Below are 23,883 nucleotides of genomic sequence, written 5' to 3' on the forward strand. Positions count from 1 at the left end.
CTTAAAAAAAAAAAATCAACACTTACGATTAACTCTGTGAAAATCCAACTCGTTGATCAAGGTGAATAACAAGCTGACTAGTAGCAGTTTAATAAGCTTCAAATCTCATCCTCTCTGTGCACGTCATTACAATGCAGGCTTAGAAAACAGTAACTAGTCCAGTTTTATTTGACTTTTGGCTCAACAACATAAACTACAGAACTCCCATTAACTTAAGGTGTTCTATTCTGTCCTTCAGATTTAGTGATCTCCCACAAAGAGGTCACTTATGCACAGTTACCAATATTTACTTTTTCATTAATTTCCACAAACAATAATCTTTCAAAGATTATTTCAAAGATTGGACAGCTGAGCTTACCTGGAGGTGTTCCTCAGGAACTATAACTGGCCCACATCTCGTATGGTCTGCGCAGGCTTTTTGGCAATATCTGTGAGGGTCAGCTTTCCTCCTTAAATATTGGTTTGTCACACATTGCCTTCAATGAAACATGAAAGACAGTCAGCACTGTTTTATTATTAGAACAAAAGTCTAGAATAGTCTGAAAGTATTATACTGGTATTTTAATAAAACTTTCACAGTGAAAATTGTTAGTTACACTGCTAGGGAGGACATAATGCTTCCAGCTGTTAATGGTGCATCCACAGGTTCAAAGAGAGATTAGGAACAGGTTCATAAATGGGGTACATATAAAAGGGAACTGGCAGCATGTATAGCCTTCAACATTTCTGACAAAACAAAATGCAGGTGTCGATAATGAAAGGTTGGCAGATTTGTGTATACGCCCTAAAAGAGCATCTGCTACTCCCCTGGGTCAGGTGGTCTGATTCAGGAGGGCATTTCCTACACTCTTATTCTATTCTACTTTTAAAAGCTATACAACACAATGTTAAATATCAAATATAGCAAGTGATTTTCAACAAACTTTCACCTACCTGCTTAGTAATACAGTACTTGTGGATTTGCGCACTTGAAACGTCTTCTCCAAATAAGATATAGCTTGGGGGAAGAGTTTGTTCTGAACAGGACAAAAAAAAATCAAAGTCACCCACTAGCAGTGCAGACACAACTCACCTGAAAGGCACTAACTATCGACTTACATGAAATTTGCCAGATGTTGTGGTACAGCAGAATAGGGGAAACCCAAACTCCCCAAGAAGTTCTATTACTATCAACATATTGAAGAAATATTTTGTTTCAGTATTCTCATATTTTGTTATTGGAATGACAAAATGGAAAGGGAGCCAGTATTAATTTCAATGTACAGCTTCAAAGAGGCTTTTAAAAACTACATGCACATTTCTTACTGATACCTTTGCACCCTGGGATACAGCAAACACCTGTCAAACTACAGTCTGCAGAACACTGGAATTATTTCTAATAGAGGCATAATCTATACACAAAGCCTTGGTTTCCTCGACTAGAGGATATTAAATTGCTGGTATTCAAAGCTTCTAGTTAAATTGATCTTAAACTTAATTTTATGCATATAATAAAATATGTAGGTACAAAAACAGGAAGCAAATATAACATACCTTTATGAGATGTCTTTTCTCAGTCAGTAAGCTACATTTAAAAAACAAAACAATCAAGCTTTAGTTGTAAGGTTTCCATTCTCAGCCACGGAGACAAAAAAAAAAGAAAGAAGCTGCCACAACATTATACTCACTTCTCAACACTAGTGTCATATACAATCTTGATTCTTAGCTGTTGATCCACGTTTCGCTTCGAGACATGATTTTCCTTGAGAGGAACTTGAAAGACAACCTGGCGAGGAGAGGTACGGGCCGCTGGATGAGGCAGCTCAGCGGGACAGACACAGCACCCCGAACCCTGTGCTCCTTCTCACCGCGGCAGCACCGCTCCATCAGTCCCTTCCAGCCCCTTCCCGACCCTTCCCTCACCGGGGAGGAACCGCCCCGCGCCCGCCCGCCGCCGTCACCGACCACACCCGGGGCCGCGGGGCCAGACCCGGCACAGCCCGCCCCGGGGAAGCCGAGGACGGACGGACCCAAACAGCGAGACCGGGGAGCGAGGGACCATCTGCTGCCCAGCACCCCCCCACCGCCGCCTGAGGAGCCCCGCGGCGGCCGCACCTGGTCACGGCTGGGCACACGGTGGTCACAAGAGGAAGAACCGGAGGGAGAAGGAAGCAGCAGCAGGAGCCCGGCGGTGAAGGCGGCGAGCCCCGGGCGGGAGCGGCGGGCGGCGATGGCGCGCCCGCCGCCCGGCTCGGCGGCCATCTTGGAGTGCCCGTCCGCCGCGTCGCCATGGAGGCAGCGCCGGGGGAGCGGCCCCCGCCAATGGGCGGGGGGGGCGGGGCGGCGGCGGCGGGCGCTGCTGATTGGGCGCGGCGCCTCGAGGGGCGGGGCAGGCGGTGAGGGGGAGGTGGCGGGCGGGGCGCGGGAGCGGTGTCCGGGGTCTCAGGAGCTCTGGGTTTGGGATGGGCTTCCAACATCACCGAGTCCAGCAGCTAAGTCAGCAGTGCTGTGCTAAAGCATATCCCCGAGCGCCACATCTACACGTGATTTTAGCGCTTCCAGGGACTGTGATTCCACCGCTTCCCCGGACAGGCCGTTCCAGTGCTCGACCACCCTTTCTGTGAAGTAATTTTTCCTAATATCCAATCTAAACCGTTTGAGGTTTAAACCAATTAGGCCATTTCCGCTTGTCCTGGCTCTTGTAACCTGGGAGAAGAGACCGACCCCACCTGGCGACAACCTCCTGTCTGGTATTTGTAGACTGATAAGGTCACCCCTGAGCCTCCTTTTGTCCAGGCTGAGCCCCTCCAGCTCCCTCAGCTGCTCCTCACAAGACTTGTGCTCCAGACCCTTCCCCTGCTCCATTGCCCTTCTCCGAACATGCCCCAGCACCTCAATGTCTTTATTGTCCTGATGAGCCCAAAACTGAACAGAGGATTAGAGGTGCCTCACCAGTGCTGAGCACAGGGGGACGGTCACTGCCCTGGTCCTGCTGGCCACACTGTTCCTGGCATTCTTGGCCACCTGGGCACACACTGGCTCATATCCAACCATCTGTCAAACAGCACCCCCAGATCCTTCTCTGCCTGGGATTTCATTTTTCATACACAGTAGTCTTTTTCCAGCTTCTCAGTCCACAAACATTGTACAACACAGTATTCCTAAGCTTCTAATATGAAAATGACTAAAGAAGCTTCTACCACCAGCACCAGGGACAAAATTCATCTGTGTTTTTGTAGTGCTCCATCTTGCAGCTCCTGCTGCTTTCCAAGGTGTTCAGGTATAATGAGGGCCACACAAATAGAAAGTGGTGGCTCACTCCACAGCTCAGTGACAGCAGCAGGAGAAGCCAGTGGATGGCTGGTGCTTTCAGCTAAACTGAGTTGCTCTGGCTGCTGCAGTGTTTCCACAGTACAGAAAAGCACCAGAAAAAGCAGAGAAGGGAGAAAAGCATCCTCACCTTTTCACAGGGAGCAAAATCTTTTAAAACAGGAGTGGGTTAAACTTCGTTTAGCTTTAAATGGGAATTTATGCAGGACATTCATCTGAAGTGCTGCATGGGCATCTGCTGTGAAGAGCAGAAATTTTTTACATTGCCACCTACAGATACTGTAAGCCCTTTTCCCCTTTCCAGGCAATGAGAACATCACAGTGGGGTTTTAAGACATCCTGACAGCTATTTGCAGCGCAGGTCTTTCTTAGACTAAGGCAGAGTAATTTCACCTGGAGTTTGTGTGCACAAACCTGTCACATGGACAATACAGGAAAACAATTTTGTCTTCCAAGACTTTATAGCATATACTCAAATGTAAAGCAACAGTCTAATTGAGGTGTGTTCCTTTGTGTAAACAACTCAGCAGTACAATGTAGCTGTTTAAAATTACTTTTATTAAAACTGTGCATACAGCTTCTGATTGGCAGTTGTAAGAGTATCACCTGATTAACTGCACAGCATGCAAAGATGTACAAATGTCATTAGTTACTTGTTTAGGAGAACTTTAAAAAATTTCAAGTTGTTTAAGCATGGTGAATTATGCCCCTGTAATTGACTCTGCAAATTAGGGAATAGATCTACAGAAGGGTTAATGTTTCTGCACTGATAAGACAAAATTAAAAGTCCCTGTTTATGGTCTTGAAAATTGCAGAAGCAGTGATTTTGTATGTGGAAGCTTGATGTAGGTAATCCAGGGTACCACGGAGAATTCCCCTAAGAAACAGGTATGAATACCTGTTGAATATGGTATGAATATCAATGTCCAGTAATTTATACCTAGGGAATAAGAAAGTATGCCATAACAGGGTAAGGGGGGTGTGTGAAACAATGAGTGCAAAGTGAATGTTAAATATTGGAAATTTTTTTTCTTCCAGACTTTCAGCACCAACAAGGGTGAGTGGATTCCTGAGAATGACTGAAAACTCTGCTGGTGAGTGAGGTTATTGAAATCATAGAATCATAGCACTGTTTAGGTCAGAAAAGACCTTTAAGAATCTCTCAGCATGGAGCATTTTGAACAAATCTTCACAGGGAGCCAAGCACTTGGTGCTGTGCATTGTCATTTCTAGAAACAGGCTGCTGTACCACTGCTAGAGGCAATGTTGTCAGATGCCTTTTGTACATGGTGAATACTGGAACATGGTAGGTACACTGACCTACCTTATGCCACTTATTTCTGGCCATAGGTAAGGCAGAGCAGCTCCCTCTCCGACCACTCTCCTCTGCCATGCACAGGAAAAGATTGGAGCTGTTCTCACAGCTCTTGCCTACATCTCTGCATAACTGAATTTGAAATGTGAATATTGAAATAGCATGTCCAAAAATACTTGCTTATGTTGGTCCTCGTTGAAGACATTTAAACACATGGATAGATCAATAACTACCTAAGGAAACCTAAACATAAACAAGAATAAAGAACTGCCCTGTTAATTCACACATGTAAAAAGGCACTAAAATTTTCCAGACTATAAAGGTTGTTCTATTATTTGAAAGTAATAAGGTATTCCGGATATGCCTGAATGTCATTAAAAATGACAAACACTGTTGGATTAGACACATTATCAACTACGCTGTCATACAGGTCAGTAGGATCTGCTGGGTTCTTTGGTGGTGGAGTGATTAGTCCAGCCTTCCCAGCACAGTACTCCCCAGTGAGGACCCGAGCCAAGTACATGTGTTTTTTGCCATTCCCATCCGGAACAGAATACTGATTCTGAGCAGAATAACTTGCATGAGCAGCAAAGTAGGTTCCGTTTCCAATGGCTGCAGCTGTTTGGAAACACAACATTTTCAAACAGAGTTAGTGTTCTTATTCTCATAGGAATCTCTAAAGCTCCCCCCTTTTTTTTAACTCTGCAGATGTTATAAATTTAGTGAGAGTTTTAAACAGAAAAATCCATAATAATCCTTTGTATCAGGATCAAATATGAACCCACATAGATATCAGGTAAGTATCAGTGCCCAGGTTTTGACTACCCCCCTTCCTATGGGGAAAAGGGCTTCTCTATTTATTTAGCCTTGTTTAGCATGCAATCAATCAAATTTCAATTCTTCAGAGACTTTTCTACTTAAAATTACTATACAGTTGCCATTACAGTTTTCTAGTCACACTTCCCAGCAAGTTAGAGGAATCACATGTCTTTGTCCGAGACAAACTTCTTTTTTCTGACACTGGTAGAAAGCTGTTCAAGACAGACAGGTCCTTCCTGTCTGGCTGCTCTGACATTTGGATACTTTTGCTTGGCTACCCAGCCTGACAAAAGGGAAGCTGCCTTTCCAATCATAAATCATGTTTGAGATGAAAAAGTGGATGTCAATACTGACAAACAGAGAGAGGACATGGGGATCTAGCGCTCTTACTTTCTGAGTAAATCCAGCCTCCTGACAGGAAAGTGAAATTACATCTCCACTGGTCATGTTTTAAAAAGAAATTGTGGCTGCCATTCCTACCTGTGCACAACCTGATATATTTTGTGTATGATGGGCTTCATTTATTCAAGAAAATCTCCGTGTAAGGACCTCCAGAGGATCCGGGCAGAGAAACGTCTACTTTTGGATCCAGACCACACCAAAGTGTCAACTAGATCTGAGTTAAGCTGCCCAGCTCACTCAAGATCAAGTCAGCCCTAGGCATGTACAAAGAAGTCTTAAGGGAGAAGACATTAAGAATAGAAGTTAAGGACTTTTGAAGTAAGGTGATGAGGTCTCTAAGAGCAACTAGCACCTCAATTCAGTCTAAGTTCCACTTCTTTGGATCCTGTCCTTCATCTTTGAATGCTAGTAAATAATAAACACGAGTGTACTAGAGCAACTGGACAAAGCAATCTTTGAACTAAGGCAGAGCGTCTTTATGCTAAATATTTAATAATTGTCTATTAAATAATTCCTCTATCATATAGATTATTCTCTGGAGTTATTTATTATTTTGTTCTCCAATTTCATTCAGTCTTCATGTTGTGCTGACAGCACTATAATGTAGACAGTCCATAACACCCATACATGTCTAGGAAATGAACTGATTTGAATAATGACTCACCATTCTTTCCAGCAAATCCACGATTAAATCCACAGTGGTTGATCGTGCTCAGTGAGGATGCAGCTGTCCCATGAAATAGCAACTTCTCATTATTTTCCTTTTTGTTCTTTTTACAGACAGATTTTTTTTTTATTTGGTATGTCTGCCAGAGGAAGGGATTTTGTACTCTTTCAATCTGCAAAATTACAAAATTAACTATATTTACCCTGGTAGGAAGGAATATTTATCATGGCAGGAAAGCAGTAAAATGAAATCAAAGCGAAAGAATGACAGTCATTTTCACTATGCCCTGTTAGTATGTGGTTTGGGTAGGGGATGTTACCTCCTGAAAAATCAGAAACCAAAGCACATTACAACAGATTTTCAAGCTTAGTAATTTTGAGCATATGTTTGTCTTGCCTCTCCAGTATACCAGGTACACAGCAATCATTGTGCTGTGCATTGTCATTTCTAGAAACAGGCTGCTGTACCACTGCTAGAGGCAATGTTGTAAGATGCCTTCTGTACATCTCAATCATCTTTACTGATGATTTCCTCACTAAAGGATAGGCTGTAGTGATAGCATTACATTGAATTTGTTTCTCTTCTAGATCTAAGCCTGAAAGTCAAACTTGCTTCCTTAAATGCGTAACTTAGCAACACATAAGAAACTCCTATATAAAAATAAATTGGTGGGAGGATAGATGTTGCTGGCTCCCTATGCCAACAATCTGAACATACTCAAGGAAAAGCAGTGTCTCTGCATCAAAATATAATCTGAAAGGCACTGCTGTTACATCTTCCCATTTTTATTGGAAAAAGACATCATGTAATTACACGATTTTTTTCTATAATACACTGATATTTTGTTCTAATTGTGTTTTTCTGACCATACTTATTGAAGCTCCTGATAGAAGAAAATTTTCAAACACATTAGTCTCACTCTTATTTTGACTGTATTTTCTCCTATTTATCTCTTCTCCTGATTCAGAATGATTCCATCTTCTCCCTGGCAATTAAGTCCCTGTGCATTCTGTTTCAGATTTCTTAATAAGCAGAATCAAATCTTGACACTTTGGTTAAAACCAACAGCTTAGTGAAAGGCTCTGGGAATGACAGGGAATGACAGGGAATCCTTGTGTTCTGAACCCGCTTGCTCATGCTTCCATTTCAATATAGAGTTTCATAATTGGAAACACCACATTAACTAGTGGGTACCACATTAGTTTAACACAGAGTCAGCCTAAAGGCTGATGGTCACCATTTTTGCACTATTAGAAGGCAGAAATGGCAGAACAATTCTTACAAAATTTGCTTTGCTTTTTATCCACCCTGTAGAGTGCCAGGGAGGCTGAGATATGAAAGGTGTATTGGGTTGTAGACACCTTGCAAACAAATATTTAGAAAGTATATTAATGTTTCTAGCCCAAGCATGGACATTTTTCCCCCCCAGAGGATTTCACCTTCTCTATGGTAAAGTTGCCACAGGTTGTCCTAAACATCTTCTCAACTGTTCTATAATCCGGATGTGATGTCTTGAGATTCACCAGTTTGACCTGTTCATTTTGCAAGTCTTCCCACTCCTTAGGGAGCTCTGTTGATCGCAAATATGTAAAACAGAGATTACATTATTATGATAGACAACTAGCTCAGCTTCACAGGCACATCTTAAAACCAACTGCATAAAGGGGGCTAAGAGGACAGTATCGTTCACAATACTTTATTCTACAAGTACTCTCTCTCTTCCAAACATCACTGGCTCTGTAATGAACGCAAAGTTAAAATTTTACATTTTTTCTAGTCCAATTATTCCCATAGCAATACCTAACTAAAACAAACTGGAAAACCCCACTTCATACACCACTTCCTTTGTCAGACTTCGGCATGAAATCTGTGCTCACTAGTCACATATGTATGGATAGTACTTAATTTTAACATTGATGCTCTGGTTTCAGTCACACCTGCCACTAGCTATGAAAATCAAAACTGCTGGCTATGGCATGTCCAAAAAAAAAAAAAAAAACTACGGAATACTTTACTTTTTCTACGATACCTGAGATGGCATTTATCAGAAGCATCATTCATTAATCACTATTACAGTTTTTTGTTATTTAACAAAAGTGTAATTCACCTTCATTCTTTGACACACGCTGAATGTTTATAGTTTTTCCTTGGTCATCATGAGCCTGTAGAGTATTCAGATCCACCTTGTAGTTCTTCTTGTTGATTTTGACATTGAGATATGGTTTTTTAGCTAGTCTGGCATCCTCCAGCTGCATATTTGTCCGTTTATCAAAAGCAACAAAGGTATCGTTGCTTCCTAGATACCTCCATTCTACCAGGTTAGAAAGAAGTTCTGCCTTGGATTGTTCTTCTTCAACATCCTTCATTTTTTGGATCATTGTCTGAATTTCTACCAAAACAAACCAGACATCTCTGCTAATACCAGAAATAGTAATTACTGGGGGAGAAAGTTTACTGTCAAGCTGAATGGTGACATGCTTTCTTCTCTGGAGATCTACTAAAGTAGCAATTTCCCTCTCACCAAAACTTTCAATTAGCTCATTTGTAAAAGTAGTTTCACTCTGTTCCTTTAAAATTAAATCCTTTATCCAGGACTCAGCTGCATCCACATTTTCTCGGCTTTCTCCACAAATTTGAAACGTGACTAAATTGACTTTCTTCTCCAAAATCATGGGCTTTTTCTTCTCAGTAGACTGCTTTTTGCCCCAAAGCAAGGCTGTAAATAAATATATGTCACTTATTAGTTGTAAACAGAAGAACTTCAATTTGCCCATGTACACAGAAAACCCACCTACTTACATTTAAGCACAGAAAACCAGGAATCCGCCGTGGATGACTCCAAATCTTCTCTTTTCTTCATGCTTTCATAGAAGTCCTTCAGCATATTTGTCTGGAAGATGACGATTTTAATTGTCTGTAAATGCTGTACTGATTTTTTGCTTGCAAATTCCACTATGGCATCCAACATTTCATCAGCCACCTTTGCTGGACTCTGTCCTGCTTGACCTAAACAAAAAGAAAAGGCACGTAGCAGGGAACAGTTTCTTGTACAAGTCTACTGTTACCCACATTAAGTTTGTCCCGGTTTCTGAACTATCCCCATCAGAGCCCTCATTGCTTTCCCAAGAAAACACAAACCTGTTCCAATAGCTGGGAAGGCAACAGATTTGTACATCCTTTGCTCACACTCGTGAAGCACTTTGGAGACCTGACTCTTCACGTGGTTATTGGAAAGCAAGTGAATGATTTTACTGCACAACAGATTTCCACCTTGTGTAGTAATAAAGCCACTTTGATGCTGCCCAGCTGGAAGAGAGAAGAAGATAAAGAAGGAGACATTTTCAAAGGGGCTATCTCTTCTGGAGAGACAGCTGGTTCTCCTGATCCTAGAAGAGAACATGAAGAAGTGGAAAGAGATCTACGGTGAACTATATTATCCTGGGTTTAATTAATTCTCTGGTTTTCTCTGTAAATACTCTGCAGAGATTCTTTGAGGAATCAGTTCAAGTAAATGTGTGTTTTTCAATTTCCTGAGATCTCTGCTACAAAGTAGTTTCCTATTAAGTACAAGGTAAGAATTTAGGATGACTTTAAATACAGCTCACTTGTATTTAAAAGCATGCCAAATTCATTTATATGAGAAATCCTTTCTTATTCCACTTATTTTTTTATGCAACTAGAATGTGCCTTTCTGTGCTCATAGAGGCCAACCTCAGAGAGCTGGAATTTACAGCTCTACTGTTCTGCCAGAATGCAGAGAACAGAGGAATTATGATAAGGTTGTCCTGGTTTCAGCTGCGATAGGGTTAATTTTCTTCTTAGTAGCTGGTATAGGGCTGTGTTTTGGATCCAGGATGACAATAATGTGCATAACACACTGATGTTTAAGCTGTTGCTAAACAACTGGGGAAAGAAAAATTCTCAAAGTAGGTGTCAAAACAAGAACGGGACTTTTCAAAATTCCTAAAAGTGAAAGCTGTCTTTTTCAGGTGAAATAATTGTGCCATCAGAGTAGAGAATTATAAAACAACTTTACATTTTCAGAGAGAACAAGAAAAAACAAAAAATTAATCAAACGAAATAGTGTGCATCAACATACCATATTGAGCACATTCGTCTACCACCTGGGAACCAGCAGCATCCATAATGGCTTTGGAGACCCCTTAAATCACACAACAAAAGTGTACACATTCGTTAAGTCAAGTCAATACTCTGCCCAACTTCTGTACTCTACAAATGCCCTAAATTTTTGTATGGCAAAATCCCACAAAGTACAAAACCTTGACTGTTCCCCTAAGTCCCCTCCATGGCACACTGCACTGGCTGCAGACAGAACACTGCCTTCACTGCTGATTACAAATCATTAAGAACAACTCCTATTTCATTGTTTCACCAGCCAAACCCATATGGCCTTCACCAAACTCTCCCATGGCTTTGAATGTTATCATTTGGTATCTCTCATGCGTCTAATTCACAGTGTCAGAACCCTCTGCTTCTTACAGGTCAATTTACTTAACCAGGACTTTGGCTTATAATGAAACGTTTTAGGACAAGAGCAGTTTTTCAGAATTCTACTTGATCTAAACGTTCCCTTTTATTTAAACATTTTTGGTTTCAAGCAAGAAAAATCTGGCCAGATGCCTTCTGTTTGGAAAGTAAATTGAATATTTAGGACACGTAAAAAAGCGATTGAAGTCTATTTCGGGATTAATCACAAATCCCTCTGTCTCATCTGAAAAATATTTCATAAAAGTTTCCCTTATGGACAATTCTTTCCCCTACCCCCTTCTAAAAACTATCCCAAATTTATCCCTAAATAACTACATCTTCAATACAATACCTGTTTTGGCATCGAATGATGGATTTGATATGTTTACAATAACCTCTGTATCTTCCTTGGTAATATCTCCACTAATTGCTTGGAGCGTGATGGAACCAATCCTCATTTCATGAACTCCCAATACTTCAGTAGAAACAGGCGTAATGAAACCTGCAAGGGAAAGAAAATATCTTCAGTCACTTCTCCTCTAGCTTGGGATATTATTCTCTTCCACTGATGGAAACTTCTATTTATCCTTTTAAGGAATATGCTCTAGATCAGTTTGATGGATGTCCGCTGTCTCTGCTTTTCTCTTTACTCCATTTCTGAAGGCTGGAAGCCACAGTATTCTTCCTGCTCAAACGCTGTCAAACTGAAACCATTTTCTATTCCTGTAAATTCTTGCAACATGAATTCAGAAAATGGCCTCAGGGTTTGTCTGATCTGAGCAGCTCTGTAACACAGCTTCCTGAATTAACCCCTACAAGAAATGGAGTATCCAGCTTTAGCATTGCCAGTAATGGCGATCCCATCACATCAGTTTTGCAAGTGATTTCATCTTTACCTTCACAGCTACAAAACTGTTCCTTCCTTCTAGCCTAAACTTCTCTAAGTCATATTTTATCTGCACACTCTTAATTCATCTCTCTGGTACCCAGCAACTGAGAAGAGCGAGCTGTATATCCTTATGAATAAGCCTCTGCCCTTGGAGCAGTTCACTCAGATGCTTTTGCTATTGGATCACATCCATTCTGTCTATATATATATCTCTATAGAGGAGATTAAAGGTACAGAAATACATATCACTCATGGCTTGTTTGGCAAAGTTCTTCCACTTGGGTTTCCTATTGGGACACTCTCTTCCATATGATAAGATTGGCCTCACCAAGAGTTGAGCATGCCCTGGACAAAAGAATTCCTACAGATTTTACAAATGGTATTTAAGAAGGAAAGTCCATTAGGAGGAAGAAAAATGCCCTGTGCCCTGATGATTTATTTTGTTTCCTGATACATATAAAACCACTCCACAGTATTTACATTCTCCCCCCTGCCCCACCTCCTGCCCCTACACAACTTACTTGGCTGTGGTGCTGCAGCATTGCAACTTGCAGCTACCCTATGTTCTAGTTCAGTGGTAAAAGCCTAAGGAGAGAAAAAAGGTACCAAAGACAGTATTTCACAGTTTATCCATGGAATGTTTCTATAATTAAGATTAACAGCCACGTAGCTCTTGCTGAGCCCCCTAACGGAATTTACAGTTGTATTTTGATGTCATTAAGAACAGCTGAAGACCCAGTGTGGACAGTGTGATAAGAGATAATGTCTCTGAATTGCCAGATCTCCTGTCAAAAGACGAGGGAGCATCTACAGGCATTTGCAGCCAGCAGTGAGGCCAATTTTGTCTGCAGCTTGTGCTTGCTGAGAGTTTATATTTCAGAGACACTGGAGAGACATCCCACTGTCAGTGGCCCACAGCAGTAAGAAAGTGCTAAATTATTCCCTCGAGAAAGCAATATAACTAAAATATATTAGTAAGGCACAACCAGAACAGTACGTAACATAGACAGCTTTGTCCTGAGAAAAACTACCTGAATGTTATCAATGTCTTTTGGATGCAAGAGAAAATGAACTTCCTGGAGATTTTTCAGAGTGTGGCTGCTACTGAACTCAAACACCACATCAAACATTAACTTAGAAACAACGGTTTTAGGAAATCCAAATCCTCCGGTCCCAATAGCTGGGAAAGAGATCGATTTCAGTCCAAGTTTTTCAGCTTTCTTCAAGCACAAATTGATTACATCTTCTAGGACCTGAAAAACACAGCAAAAATACTTTTTCTAAGGCATTATCTATTATTAGTTCCGAAGAGAATAACCAGTAGGAGAAGAAGCTCTCAGTGCATCAAAGCACCTTTAAGGTTACTCCAACAGAAGCAAATGGAGTCAAGCCATCTAAATTAATTAAGCTAAAACCTGAAACTTCAGGACAGATTGCAAAGACATCTGTTTCCAAATTGATTTACTTTAATTTAATATTTGAAAGGTACCTTCTCTGTCTCTGCTCCATTCCACCCGGGTAGTATGGCATGAAACACGGACTTGCAGGCCAGAGCATGTCCACTGGTGCAGACCACACTCCCTGGACCAGAAGCCTGACTTTGTTTTTCTTTGTCAAACTCTACTTGGAGTGCTGGTCCAGCTCTTTCCAGCAAGGCTTTGCAAAGAGGCCCCACGCCAAACTGCAGATCTGAGCCAACACTGTTGACAACAACATCCGTCTGCAACAAGATTACAGCAAAAATATCTGTAGCCAGACTTGGAGTCAAGATATGCATCAAGACAAACAGCACTACCAAAGCCACACATGGCATAAGAAACCAGATGCCCCTGGAGCAATAACCTGGTTTTCAGCACAGCTTCTGGACACTGAGTCTTCCTGGATTTGTAGGAAATCTGTGGTAGGCAGCATTAGACCCACTGTGAATACCAACACCACAGGTACTATGTGTGAGCAGGTCATCCATCCACCCACTCATCCACCCATCCACCCATCCACCCATCCATCCCTAGCTCTCAAGGCCTCAGCGGTGGTGAAGCTGTGAATCACCTTATCCTGAGCAGATGCCAATGTTTGGGCAGGTGAAATAAACCCATCCTCTGCCATTTGTCTCACCCCCTCTACCCAGATCCAGACTTTCCTACATTTCCTTGTGAAGAACCACTGCAGCATTGCTGCTTTTTCTCCAGCATCATCACAGGATGCAAAACATAGGTATTGTATAAGGTACATCTAATGTCAAAAGTTTAATGTCCCTTTCCTCCATTTCACTGATGTAGGATTGTCTACACCTTATCAGAAAAGCAGCACCTCATGAACCAAAATCAGGCACAGGGAGGTAGTTCTGCTGTCGTGAAGTAAAACAGGTGAAGTCATGAAGCTTGGTGATTACTTTGCTTTTTTCCACTGGAGATGTTTTAACTACCAAGCAATTTGACATGTGTGTCATACTGAGGTTTTTTTCATATCTAGTATTGCTTTCTTGGAATCAGCTTTTACATGCACCAACACAGCCACTGAAATAGGAGGATAATTATAATACTAGTAATTTAGGGATATTTTAAACTCCAAAGTATGAAAACCAGCAGTTGCTGAAAAAGATTTATCCAGATGCACTCTACATCATTGAAGAAAAGAAAACATAAGGGGAAACCTACATCAGAGGTGTAAATTGAGTCTTAATGGTCTATATGAGTAGCAGTTAAAACCTTTGCTAACAAAATTAATAAAAAAATAAAAGTGGGAGAAATCTGATCTAGACTTTGGTAAAACAATCTGAACATGGACTCTTTTACGGAGTCTCTTTTCTAGAACTCAGTAAATTCTCCATAGGCTGTCACTTTCACCCATCCAAAGAATAGGGAACTAAAAAAGAAGCTCCAACATCCCAGTTAGCCTTCCCAAAACAGCAGCCCGGGCAGGTACTGATTTACCATAATATCCAACCAAGATAGCTGCAGATCATACAAATAATTGTACGAGGTATTTCTACCTTCTACAGCAAACTATTTTACATGTTGGCCTTTGATCTGGAAAAAAGGAAAACAGAACCAAGCTGAGAATAAAACATCCTGAGATTCAAAGCTGCCCTCTAGAAACAGCTGCAGAGGGACAGATCCCAACCAGCACTCAGTTTTGCAAGCTTGCATCCCTGTTTAGCTAGCATGCAGCTCTTGATTCCTTACGTAGCAAGTGCCTTGTAAAACAGTATGACCTACTGTTCTTCCTTTTTTACTTAAACTAAAGAAGATTTTACCATAAAGTTAGAGAGCAAGCAGAAAATCGATGACCTACCGTGGCTTCCTGAGTGTTTTTCTCCTCTACATGGACACAAAGTCCTTCCTTTGTAGTAACCATCTTCCCATCTTCTTTTGTCTTCTCCTTCTGCCTTTTTCTCATCTTACAGCTTTCCACATGCGGTCTTGGGGAGGATGATTTACCTGAAAACACTTCTTTTACTGTCTCACTCAGGACCTGAACGGTTTCTTCAGCATTATCCACAAGATGGACCTCCTTCAAGCTGCTGTCCCCCATGGATCCTTCCAGGGTCTCCTTGATGGCAGATGCAATTGAATCTGCACATGTCTGCAGTGGAAAGCCAAAAATCCCTCCGCTTATAGCAGGCAGAGCTATGGAAGAACAATTGTATGTTTCAGCTAGTTCTAGACTTTTCTTCACTGCCTTTTTTAACAACCATATACACTTTTCTGGCTCCTCCTTCCTCCACCTGGGCCCAACAGCATGAATGACGCTCTTGCAGGGGAGTTTCCCAGCTCCCGTGAGAACTGCGCTCCCGGGCTGGAAACGCCCGATCATCCTCACCCGCTCATCGCACTCTTCTTGCAGTGCTGGACCAGCAGCTCTTAACAGTGCCCCAGAAATGCCAGCAAGGAGCTGTAGGTTTTCATTAGATGCATTCACCACAACATCAACAGGATAATCACTCAAGTCACCTTTATACACTGCTACTACAATTCCATGTGGCAGTCTTGTTTCGTAGTAGAGCTTTCTTTTCACTTTCTCACCCTTCCATTGTTGTTGTTGTTTTTCTTCTTCTTCCTTGATTCTAATGAAACAGCTAAATTTCTGCTTTGCCTCAAAAACACAGGAATCTTGCCTCTCAATGAAGAACTCTTTGGCTCCTGGCTTATCAATTGGCACATTTTTTGAGTAAAGGGATGAGACAAGTTTTTCAAACATGTTGACTGCTTCTGGCACTTCTGCTCTTGGTCCCCTCAGGGAAATACATGGTGTCTTGATGTCAAAACGTACTGTCACCCCTTTCTTCCTCAATTCACAATAAGCACCAGATTTCTCCTTCTCTATGAACTCTACCACCACTGAATTTGCTGGGATTATTTTTTCCACAAGCGTGTTTTTATCTATAAAATCATTAAGCTTCTGATAAACCTCTGTCACAGCCTTAGAAAACCCAGCAATAATCACTTTATTTTCTTTTCCAACAGACTGCTCAGTGATTACAGTTTCCTGGGAAGAACTGTATGTCTTATGCAAGGAGACAAGAAGTTTCTTCCACTGCTCTTTTTTCACGACCTCACCGTCCTCCACATTGATGCACTTGGATTCTAAGCTGGTTTTTATTTGCTTTTCTGCTTCTAAAAGGTCTGTGAGAGTATCTCCATACAGCAACACAGTATCCTTCTCAAGTTCATAAAAAGTATTAATTTTTTTCTGAAGGAATAATGTATCTGACATATTTTTATTATCCAAACCCTGTAGATAGTGGAAAACATGGGGATCAATGGACACTGATGTACAAGGCATACTCAACACCTTTTCCAGTAAGTCAGCTTTGATTTTATATACTTCCGCAGGTAATCCACACAACTGAACAGCCTTTTTTTTGTCATCATAAAAGATCCTGAGGCACGGATATTCCTTGTGAATATTCTCTTCTAACCCAGCACTGTGTAGCACAGCATACTTCCCTGGGACCACTGGCACAGAAATTTCTATGCTTTGTTTTTCCCTTTCACTTTGCTTCATGGCCTTTTCCATGCATTCCCTCACTTCTTTCTCTGCGCTCTCCACTGCTGCTCTGCTGCCTGCAATCACCACCATGTCCTCAGAAATATCAGTTATGATCAAAGAAACATCTTCCAACAACCTGGTTTTCACATCTCCCCAATCTGCTGACTTGACTTTACATTTTATAGCTGTGTAACGTGCCATGATACGTGAGAACTCCTCAGAAGCATCTTGCTTCCACGTCTTGATCAACTTAATCATTGTCTTGCTCTGCTCAGAGAGAGATGACGAAGGGCACAACGTGACGTTGGGGTTTGCACGGTCTCCCTGGGGCCATTTGAGCTCACAATGGCAAACTGCCATTTCCTGGTTTATGCCTTGGATCAGTTTATCATGCCTTTGTAAAAACTGCCAGACATACGGGTCTAGTGGCACCCCAACGGGGTCTGGCATCTTGATAGTTGGTCTTTCTCCTCCGTAGAGAGCTGTTCCCAGGGAGTGGTAATAGGGATGCACAGAAATCAGTGTCTGTTCCAGCAAATGCTGCTTTTCCAAGACTGTGTTCACATCTGAAAGGCAGTGCACATATGTACAAACACACAGATATCATTAACTTCAAATCAAGCAAATGTCTCTGGTTGTAGAACTATTACATTGATTTTTTTTTTTCTCTTTAATTTCAAAGAGCTATTTTTATGTCTCTCGGATTTCCAAACCACTCTGTAGGGGACAATGGAAGAGGCTTGGCTCCTACTAGTTGGGTAAATATGCTTGTGTCTGCTACACCTTGCTCTTGTTTCCTAAGGAAACTCCACCACAGAGCAGGGCCATATCAACATATACTATGAAATACTCCTTAACTCGAATGAAATTCTTCATGCCAGTGAATTTTACCTTTTTTTTTTTCCATTTCAGTTGGAATGGACTAAGCAAAGAAATTAGAATGTTGGCAGTGACTTATAACCACATTATAATGATCCAAATTACATATTAACTTCATGTAAAAAATATTCTTAAGAAAATTCTGTGAGTCAGATGAAAAAAAATCACTTGGCAGATAAATCTTTAACTAAAAGGAAATAACTTCACTAAGCCAGGAGTCTCCTAACACAGAGGTATTTACCAGAGGTTGCATAGCACAAAACAGGACACTGATTCAACACAAGGAATAGTAACTAGATTGTTCTTTAGCTCTATTCTTACCTGAAATGAAGATATTTCATCCTAATTAGTTTCTGAAAGTGAACTGTGAAAGCTGAAGTCATTGACAGATCCTGCTCTCTCTAAGTACAATTAGTGTTGTACTGCAGATAAAACCCTCTGTCAGTCAGTCAGTCAGTCAGTCAGTCAGTATGGCCAGTCTTCGCGAGCGAAGATTTGGGAAAGGTCATTAACCCTTCGAGCCTGCGCAGTGGATTTTTTAGGTGAGACACAGCGTGCGCTGAACTGAGCCCACCCTTTAATCCTGAGGTTCATCTGCCAGGGCCGAGCAAGCTTGGACAGTGGCAGTGAGGTCCCCAGGACGTAGGTTTGTTTAGAGTGACCTTCTCTTAGATCGATTGCCTTACAGGGCTAACAAGCTCCATCTGCCCGGGGGACTGGGAATCGAACCCGGGTCACAGTGGTGAAAGTGCTGCACCCTAACCACTAGACCACACACTGTCCAAGCTTTCTCGGCCCCGGCAGATGAACCTCAGGATTAAAGGGTGGGCTCAGTTCAGCGCACACTGTGTCTCACCTAAAAAAAGAGCAGACTTGAAAGGTTAATGACCTTTCCCAAATCTTCGCTCGCGAAGACTGGCCATACTATAAAACCCTCTGCAAATGGGGAAAAAACACCAGTGCGAACAACCCATGCACAAAGCAGGCTTTAAAAGGAATCTTTGATAAGATAAAGGAAAATAAACACCAAAAAGAAACCAAACCCAGGAAAACCACAAGAGATTCTGAAACCCTAGACATGCAGCAGTATTTCTAAATCCAGAGCACTCAGCTAAAAGGCAGCATACGCAGACTTTAGCGACAGCAAGCCAGGCTTTCCCTAATGAAAAATCTGCAGTGATTCGCTTGCGAGTTGTCTACCTGCAAGCACCTTGGTCAGGCAAAAGACAGTGTTACCTTTGCGATCACAGAAAGTAATGATGGCTGAGTTCTCCTCAGGGAAGTGCTGGACATCTGACACAGGCCCCCCTCCGTTCCGCGCACTCTCAAAGTAAACTGTGATGTAATCTGGGGAAATGCTGTCCGGTAGGTTTTCAGCCTTGATGGTCCGGGTCAATTCAAGAACCCTGGCAGTCATTTTGAATTCTCTGACTCTCTTGTGTTGTAAACATGTTTTCACAAATTCTTCAGTATCTGTAAAGAGAAGAGCAGGATGAAGGGACTGTGTTTTCCTGGGTCAATATCAGCCTCAGCTATCCATCCTGGAAGAGAACAAGCCCAGTCTACTTGTCTCTCTACTTGGAACAAAATGTCTTGGGTGCCAAATAAGTCTATGTTGTAATAAAAAAGGGGAAAAGTACATAACCGTGTTACTCTGTTATTCACTACCACTGTGTCTCTGTTTCCATCTCAGAAGTATCCTGTCTTCTCAAAAGGAGACTTTATATAGCTCAACAACTTGCAAAAATCCCCACATTCTGTGCACTTCCAATTCTTCTTCATCTAACCCAAACCAAGATGGGAACAATGAACCATTCTCATCCATTTTCAATGAATGGAGGCACCACCATTTTCTTTTTTCAGTGTAACATTTGGGTCACGGGCACTTTGGCAGAGCTGTATGTAAGACATCTTTCTTGAGAGACTGCAACCCAGGTACTTTTATAAAACAGTCTGGATCTCTAACAGGAGAGGAATTGGGCTCTGAAAGCTGTTACTTGTACATATACATGGTGATGAATGATGGTGTCCCCCTCTCTTACCAAGACTTTGTATAAAGGTAGCTACAGCAACATTTATTTCAGGTATCACTTCCACAGTGAAGTCCTCATCTACAGTCAGGCCGCTGATGTTCTCCAACAGCAAATGTAAGCAGTTTGGACTGCAATTTTGTATGTTCTCAAACACCACCGAAGGTGAGGTCTCTGCAGAGCTAGCTTCTTCCTGGAGTTCACTGCTTGGAACAAAACTCTCTGCAGCACAAAGATAAGTAAGTCATAGAATGTTGGTACACATTTCCTGGAATAAGCAGACTCTTCTTACCCTTACTCTCCTTTCCTTCCCCAAGAAAAGAAATTGCTAACCAAACAAATACTGCAGGGTATCCCTAGACACTTTGGGATCCAAAACAGCCCAGATGCAATATTCTGCAAGCTGCAGTCACCTTCTGTGGTGGCACAGAAGTAGGCATGAGTAAACAAGTCAAGGTCACTGGTGTGTCTCTGGGTCAGAGACTAAACTCAACTAAAAGCCATTGAGATAATTGGCCACAGCTGCCCAGGTGTCAGTAAGGGTTGGGAGAGACTTTGCAGCCTCTGCATCTATTTCTTAGCCCTGGTGCAGGTGTAACAAGCATGAACACAGCCCAGGACATCCACAGGCACCACAGGCCACCAGCAGCCCTGCTTGACTCGATGTAAAGCCCCCTGATGACCACCGTGCCCTGCCATCAGTGCAGCAGGAAGCTAAACCAGGCCCATTGTCCAGCTCTGGCCAGGTGAACTCCCATTCGTGGTGATCAAGTCTGCAGTGTCACCAGCCAGACATCTTTCCCTCTATCACCTGAGTCACACTACCAAACTCAGAAACTTTCAGCAAAACTGCCCCCAGAACGGGAGCCATGTGTGGAGAAAAGCACCAATATCTTTGTTTTAGGAAGAATCAGAGAGTGATGGATAGCATTTTACCTTTTGTTTGAAGGTTGCTCATGGCATCCAGAGCCTAAAATAAAATGAAAGCAAAATATCAGTGACACATTTCATGCTGTCACCACTGTTTCAAACCTCTGGTTGAGATTATAATTTTTATTCACCTCTGTGGGAGCTAGTTTTTCTTCAAGTGTCTCCTCTTCAGTAGCTCGTGTGGTTTCAGGCTCTGTGACAGTCAACTTCACTTTTCCTTTTCCTTCCAAATGCAACTCATGAGGCTGTCTCTGAAGAACTCGTTGCTTCACTAAATTAAACCAAAACACCCCAGTGAAAATCTGAATAGAAATACAGTTTTGGATTACCTAGCGCTTTTCCACCATTATGTTAGGACACTGTTGTGGTTTAGGAATGGTATTCCGCAATTTATTGCTCCCACTGAAACACCCCACATCACGTGCTACTTGCTAACCACCCCTTACCCCTGCACCCCCTGGTCACGGGATGGAGAGGAGAATTGGAGGCACAAAAAATTAAAGGTCACAGGGTGACATAAGGCCATTTTACTAGAAATCAGAAAAACGGGCAGTAACATCCCCAATCCTAATAGCAGAGTGTACAATAGGGGCGAGCACTTCAGGCGCCATTGCTCACCCAACCGCTTATTTCGCCAAACACTGGAAAACCGCCCTCCCTGCCCGCTCCCCCTGCGCTTGCTGAGGTGGGATCGAATATCCCCTGGGTCCTGGCTGTGCCCCTTTCGGCTGCTGCAAAAGTTATCCCTGTCCTAGCTGGACCCAGGACAGACACACATGCTGTCCCACGAAATGAAAGAGCTTTCAACTCTTTTAACACGAATACAGTACGCACAAGGCTTTCTGCCTGAAAAGAAACGGAAGAACAGCAGAGGACATTATTTCCCCGAAGAAACAAGAGAGATGCAAAGTTCAGCTCTATCACGTGTTTCATGGAGGTATCCGCTGAGTCGCGGTACCGCCCCCAACCCTTTCACATCCTCTTTCAGCCAGTGCCAAAATGGCTTGTGGCTCTATGTCCTGAACTTACCGGCTCTTTGAGTCAACAACTGGGAAGCATAAGGCAAGGAAAAAAAAATCTCTGTGTGTGTGTTTATGCACATACATGCATATGTATGTGTACATCTAACCCAATTGCAGCTAAATCCTTTCCGCCTTGCTGCAAGTTTAGAGAAATACAGGCGTGTTATATATGTCATATTTTATACATATATATCTGTAACTACTACATATATTGTTAGATTAGCGTAATCTTTATTATCCCAAGAGCAATCTGGAGAATACTGGTGTGCATCAAGATTAATATATATAGACATATAGCTCGTAGGATATATTTATTAGCTTATAGCTTTTCTGCAATACACAATCCAGAGCACTAAACACCAAATCTAAGCATATAGATAAGAAAAAAATCACAGAATCACAGAATATTCTGAGTTGGAAGGCATCCACAAGGATCGCTGAGTCCAAGTTTTGGTCCTGCACAAGACATCCACAAGAATCACACCATGTTTAGAGACTACCTATACTGTATATTATGGGGTGTATATGGCATCTATGTACTATAGATACTGTAGATCACATGCTAGACAGGAGACAGTATTACAACAACTAAGTTAGAACCTATCTTTTAACCAGCAGGAAGTTTAGGCTTGTGAGTTGCCACCCCCAACACCCTCACTCATCCCCGCAGGGAGCCCACACCCTGATCCATACCCCGAGCCCTGGACCCGCCGGGTCCCCCCCCCGACCCGCCCGGCCCGGCCGCTCACCCTCGGGGCGGGCGAAGCAGACGAGGAGGTGCCCGGTCCCGGTCTCGGCGTCGGTCCCGGCCCGCAGCTCGCACTCGCCGCCTCCCGAGCGCTTCTGGCTTTGGAAGTAGCAGAGCAGCTTCTTCTTCAGGGCGGGCGGCGGCTCGGCGGAGCCCCAGTCCCCGCGCACCAGCAGCGGGAAGGCGCCTGGGCGCTGCCCCGCCATCGCCGCACCGACGGATCCGCTCCCCGCCGCTTTCGCTTTCGCTTCCCAGAGCGGCGGCCGCGCCTTTTCCCGGCAGGCACCCGCCTCTCGGGGCTCCGCTGCCGTCTGTCGCGACACATCTGCTCCAGGCCGGCTCCTCGGGACCCCCGTCGCAGCTTCACACCCGCGCCCTTAAGCTTCTCTGCCCCTCGAACACCCAGAGCTGCCTCGGGCACCCCCTTCACCTGACGGAATGTCCCCTCTGCCCCTGTGCCGGGGGCTGCCAGCCCGTGTCGCTGTTGTCCCAAAAGAGTTTGTTTCACCCGCTGTACAAGAGGTCAATCCACACACGCAGTCGAGCATTTTATTTATTTACAGTTCTGTGCAGAAAGAGGCGCTGGGTGGCAAATCCACAAAGCCAGCACAGAGACTACCAAAGCGGTTTCTTTCACTGTTCATATATTTTATCAAACAAAGGCAGTAATGTTCCTTGGCTACAAGTTACTTAGTTCTCTTATTAATTAGTCTCGTCTCTTCTGCTGGTTAACGATTGTCTTACTTCTCATGCCAATTAATCCACATGCTCTCAATCTTTCTCTTCTTTTGGGTCGGTGAGTTTCTTCACTTGGTGGGCCAAGTGAGTTGGTGGTCATGATCTCCCCTTGCCGGAATTACCATTACCCCAGTCAAAGCTGATTCAGCACAGTTGTTGAGTTATCTTTAATAGTTTCTTCTTTATCTTGGGGATCCTGCCAAATATCAAAACATCAGTTTGTCAAGATACTTTTACTTACCTTCAGATTTATCAACATGTCTAATGGATGTTTGCTGTCCTTGGTCATCCACAGCATATTTAAATTTCATATCCACTGTGTATTTTTTCTCACCAGTGGTGACTGAAATACTTTTCTGCTTTCCCCTGTAAGCATTTTCCAACTGCATATTTGTGAGGCTGTCTGAGGGCACATGGGAATTGTTCTCAAAATATTACCCCAGTCAAGCTGATTCAGCCGATTTGCTGAGTTATCTTTAGTAGTTTCTTCCTTATCTTGAGCATCCTGCCAAATGTCCTTGTGGCATTCTTCACGTTCACTGTCAGTGGTACATCCTTCTCCTGAAGCTTTGGTAACCTCATCCTAGGTCTGAGATCGCTGAGACATGTCGAGCTCTAAATCTTAACAAGGCAATTCTATGTAGCACTAAATCTG

The 23,883-nt window shown here is 42.8% G+C and overlaps 2 protein-coding genes across 2 annotated transcripts in view; both read right to left on the minus strand.

Moving 5' to 3' along the window:
• LMLN (leishmanolysin like peptidase) overlaps positions 1 to 2,241 on the minus strand; it is a 16,076-nt gene extending 13,835 nt beyond the window's left edge. Inside the window, exons 1-5 of the mRNA XM_017820916.1 lie at positions 2,095 to 2,241; positions 1,668 to 1,765; positions 1,534 to 1,564; positions 934 to 1,016; positions 359 to 476 (exon numbers count right to left, since the gene is read on the minus strand). Coding sequence (XP_017676405.1) covers positions 359 to 476; positions 934 to 1,016; positions 1,534 to 1,564; positions 1,668 to 1,765; positions 2,095 to 2,241 — 477 coding nt within the window. The remainder of the gene's footprint in view (positions 1 to 358; positions 477 to 933; positions 1,017 to 1,533; positions 1,565 to 1,667; positions 1,766 to 2,094) is intronic.
• A 2,714-nt stretch (positions 2,242 to 4,955) lies between these two features.
• Positions 4,956 to 23,883, minus strand: part of PARP14 (poly(ADP-ribose) polymerase family member 14) — a 37,504-nt gene continuing 18,576 nt past the window's right edge. The window contains exons 17-34 of the mRNA XM_017820846.1: positions 23,470 to 23,631; positions 22,492 to 22,851; positions 20,852 to 20,991; positions 20,727 to 20,760; positions 19,803 to 20,012; positions 18,997 to 19,233; positions 15,184 to 17,447; positions 13,379 to 13,609; positions 12,921 to 13,142; positions 12,411 to 12,474; positions 11,353 to 11,502; positions 10,612 to 10,674; positions 9,651 to 9,818; positions 9,312 to 9,518; positions 8,620 to 9,228; positions 7,952 to 8,082; positions 6,510 to 6,684; positions 4,956 to 5,242 (exon numbers count right to left, since the gene is read on the minus strand). Of these exons, the coding sequence (XP_017676335.1) occupies positions 4,956 to 5,242; positions 6,510 to 6,684; positions 7,952 to 8,082; positions 8,620 to 9,228; positions 9,312 to 9,518; positions 9,651 to 9,818; positions 10,612 to 10,674; positions 11,353 to 11,502; positions 12,411 to 12,474; positions 12,921 to 13,142; positions 13,379 to 13,609; positions 15,184 to 17,447; positions 18,997 to 19,233; positions 19,803 to 20,012; positions 20,727 to 20,760; positions 20,852 to 20,991; positions 22,492 to 22,851; positions 23,470 to 23,631 (5,714 nt within the window). The remainder of the gene's footprint in view (positions 5,243 to 6,509; positions 6,685 to 7,951; positions 8,083 to 8,619; positions 9,229 to 9,311; positions 9,519 to 9,650; positions 9,819 to 10,611; positions 10,675 to 11,352; positions 11,503 to 12,410; positions 12,475 to 12,920; positions 13,143 to 13,378; positions 13,610 to 15,183; positions 17,448 to 18,996; positions 19,234 to 19,802; positions 20,013 to 20,726; positions 20,761 to 20,851; positions 20,992 to 22,491; positions 22,852 to 23,469; positions 23,632 to 23,883) is intronic.

Source organism: Lepidothrix coronata, unplaced genomic scaffold, assembly GCF_001604755.1.
Source record: "Lepidothrix coronata isolate B3197 unplaced genomic scaffold, Lepidothrix_coronata-1.0 Scaffold86, whole genome shotgun sequence".
NCBI lineage: Eukaryota > Metazoa > Chordata > Aves > Passeriformes > Pipridae > Lepidothrix > Lepidothrix coronata.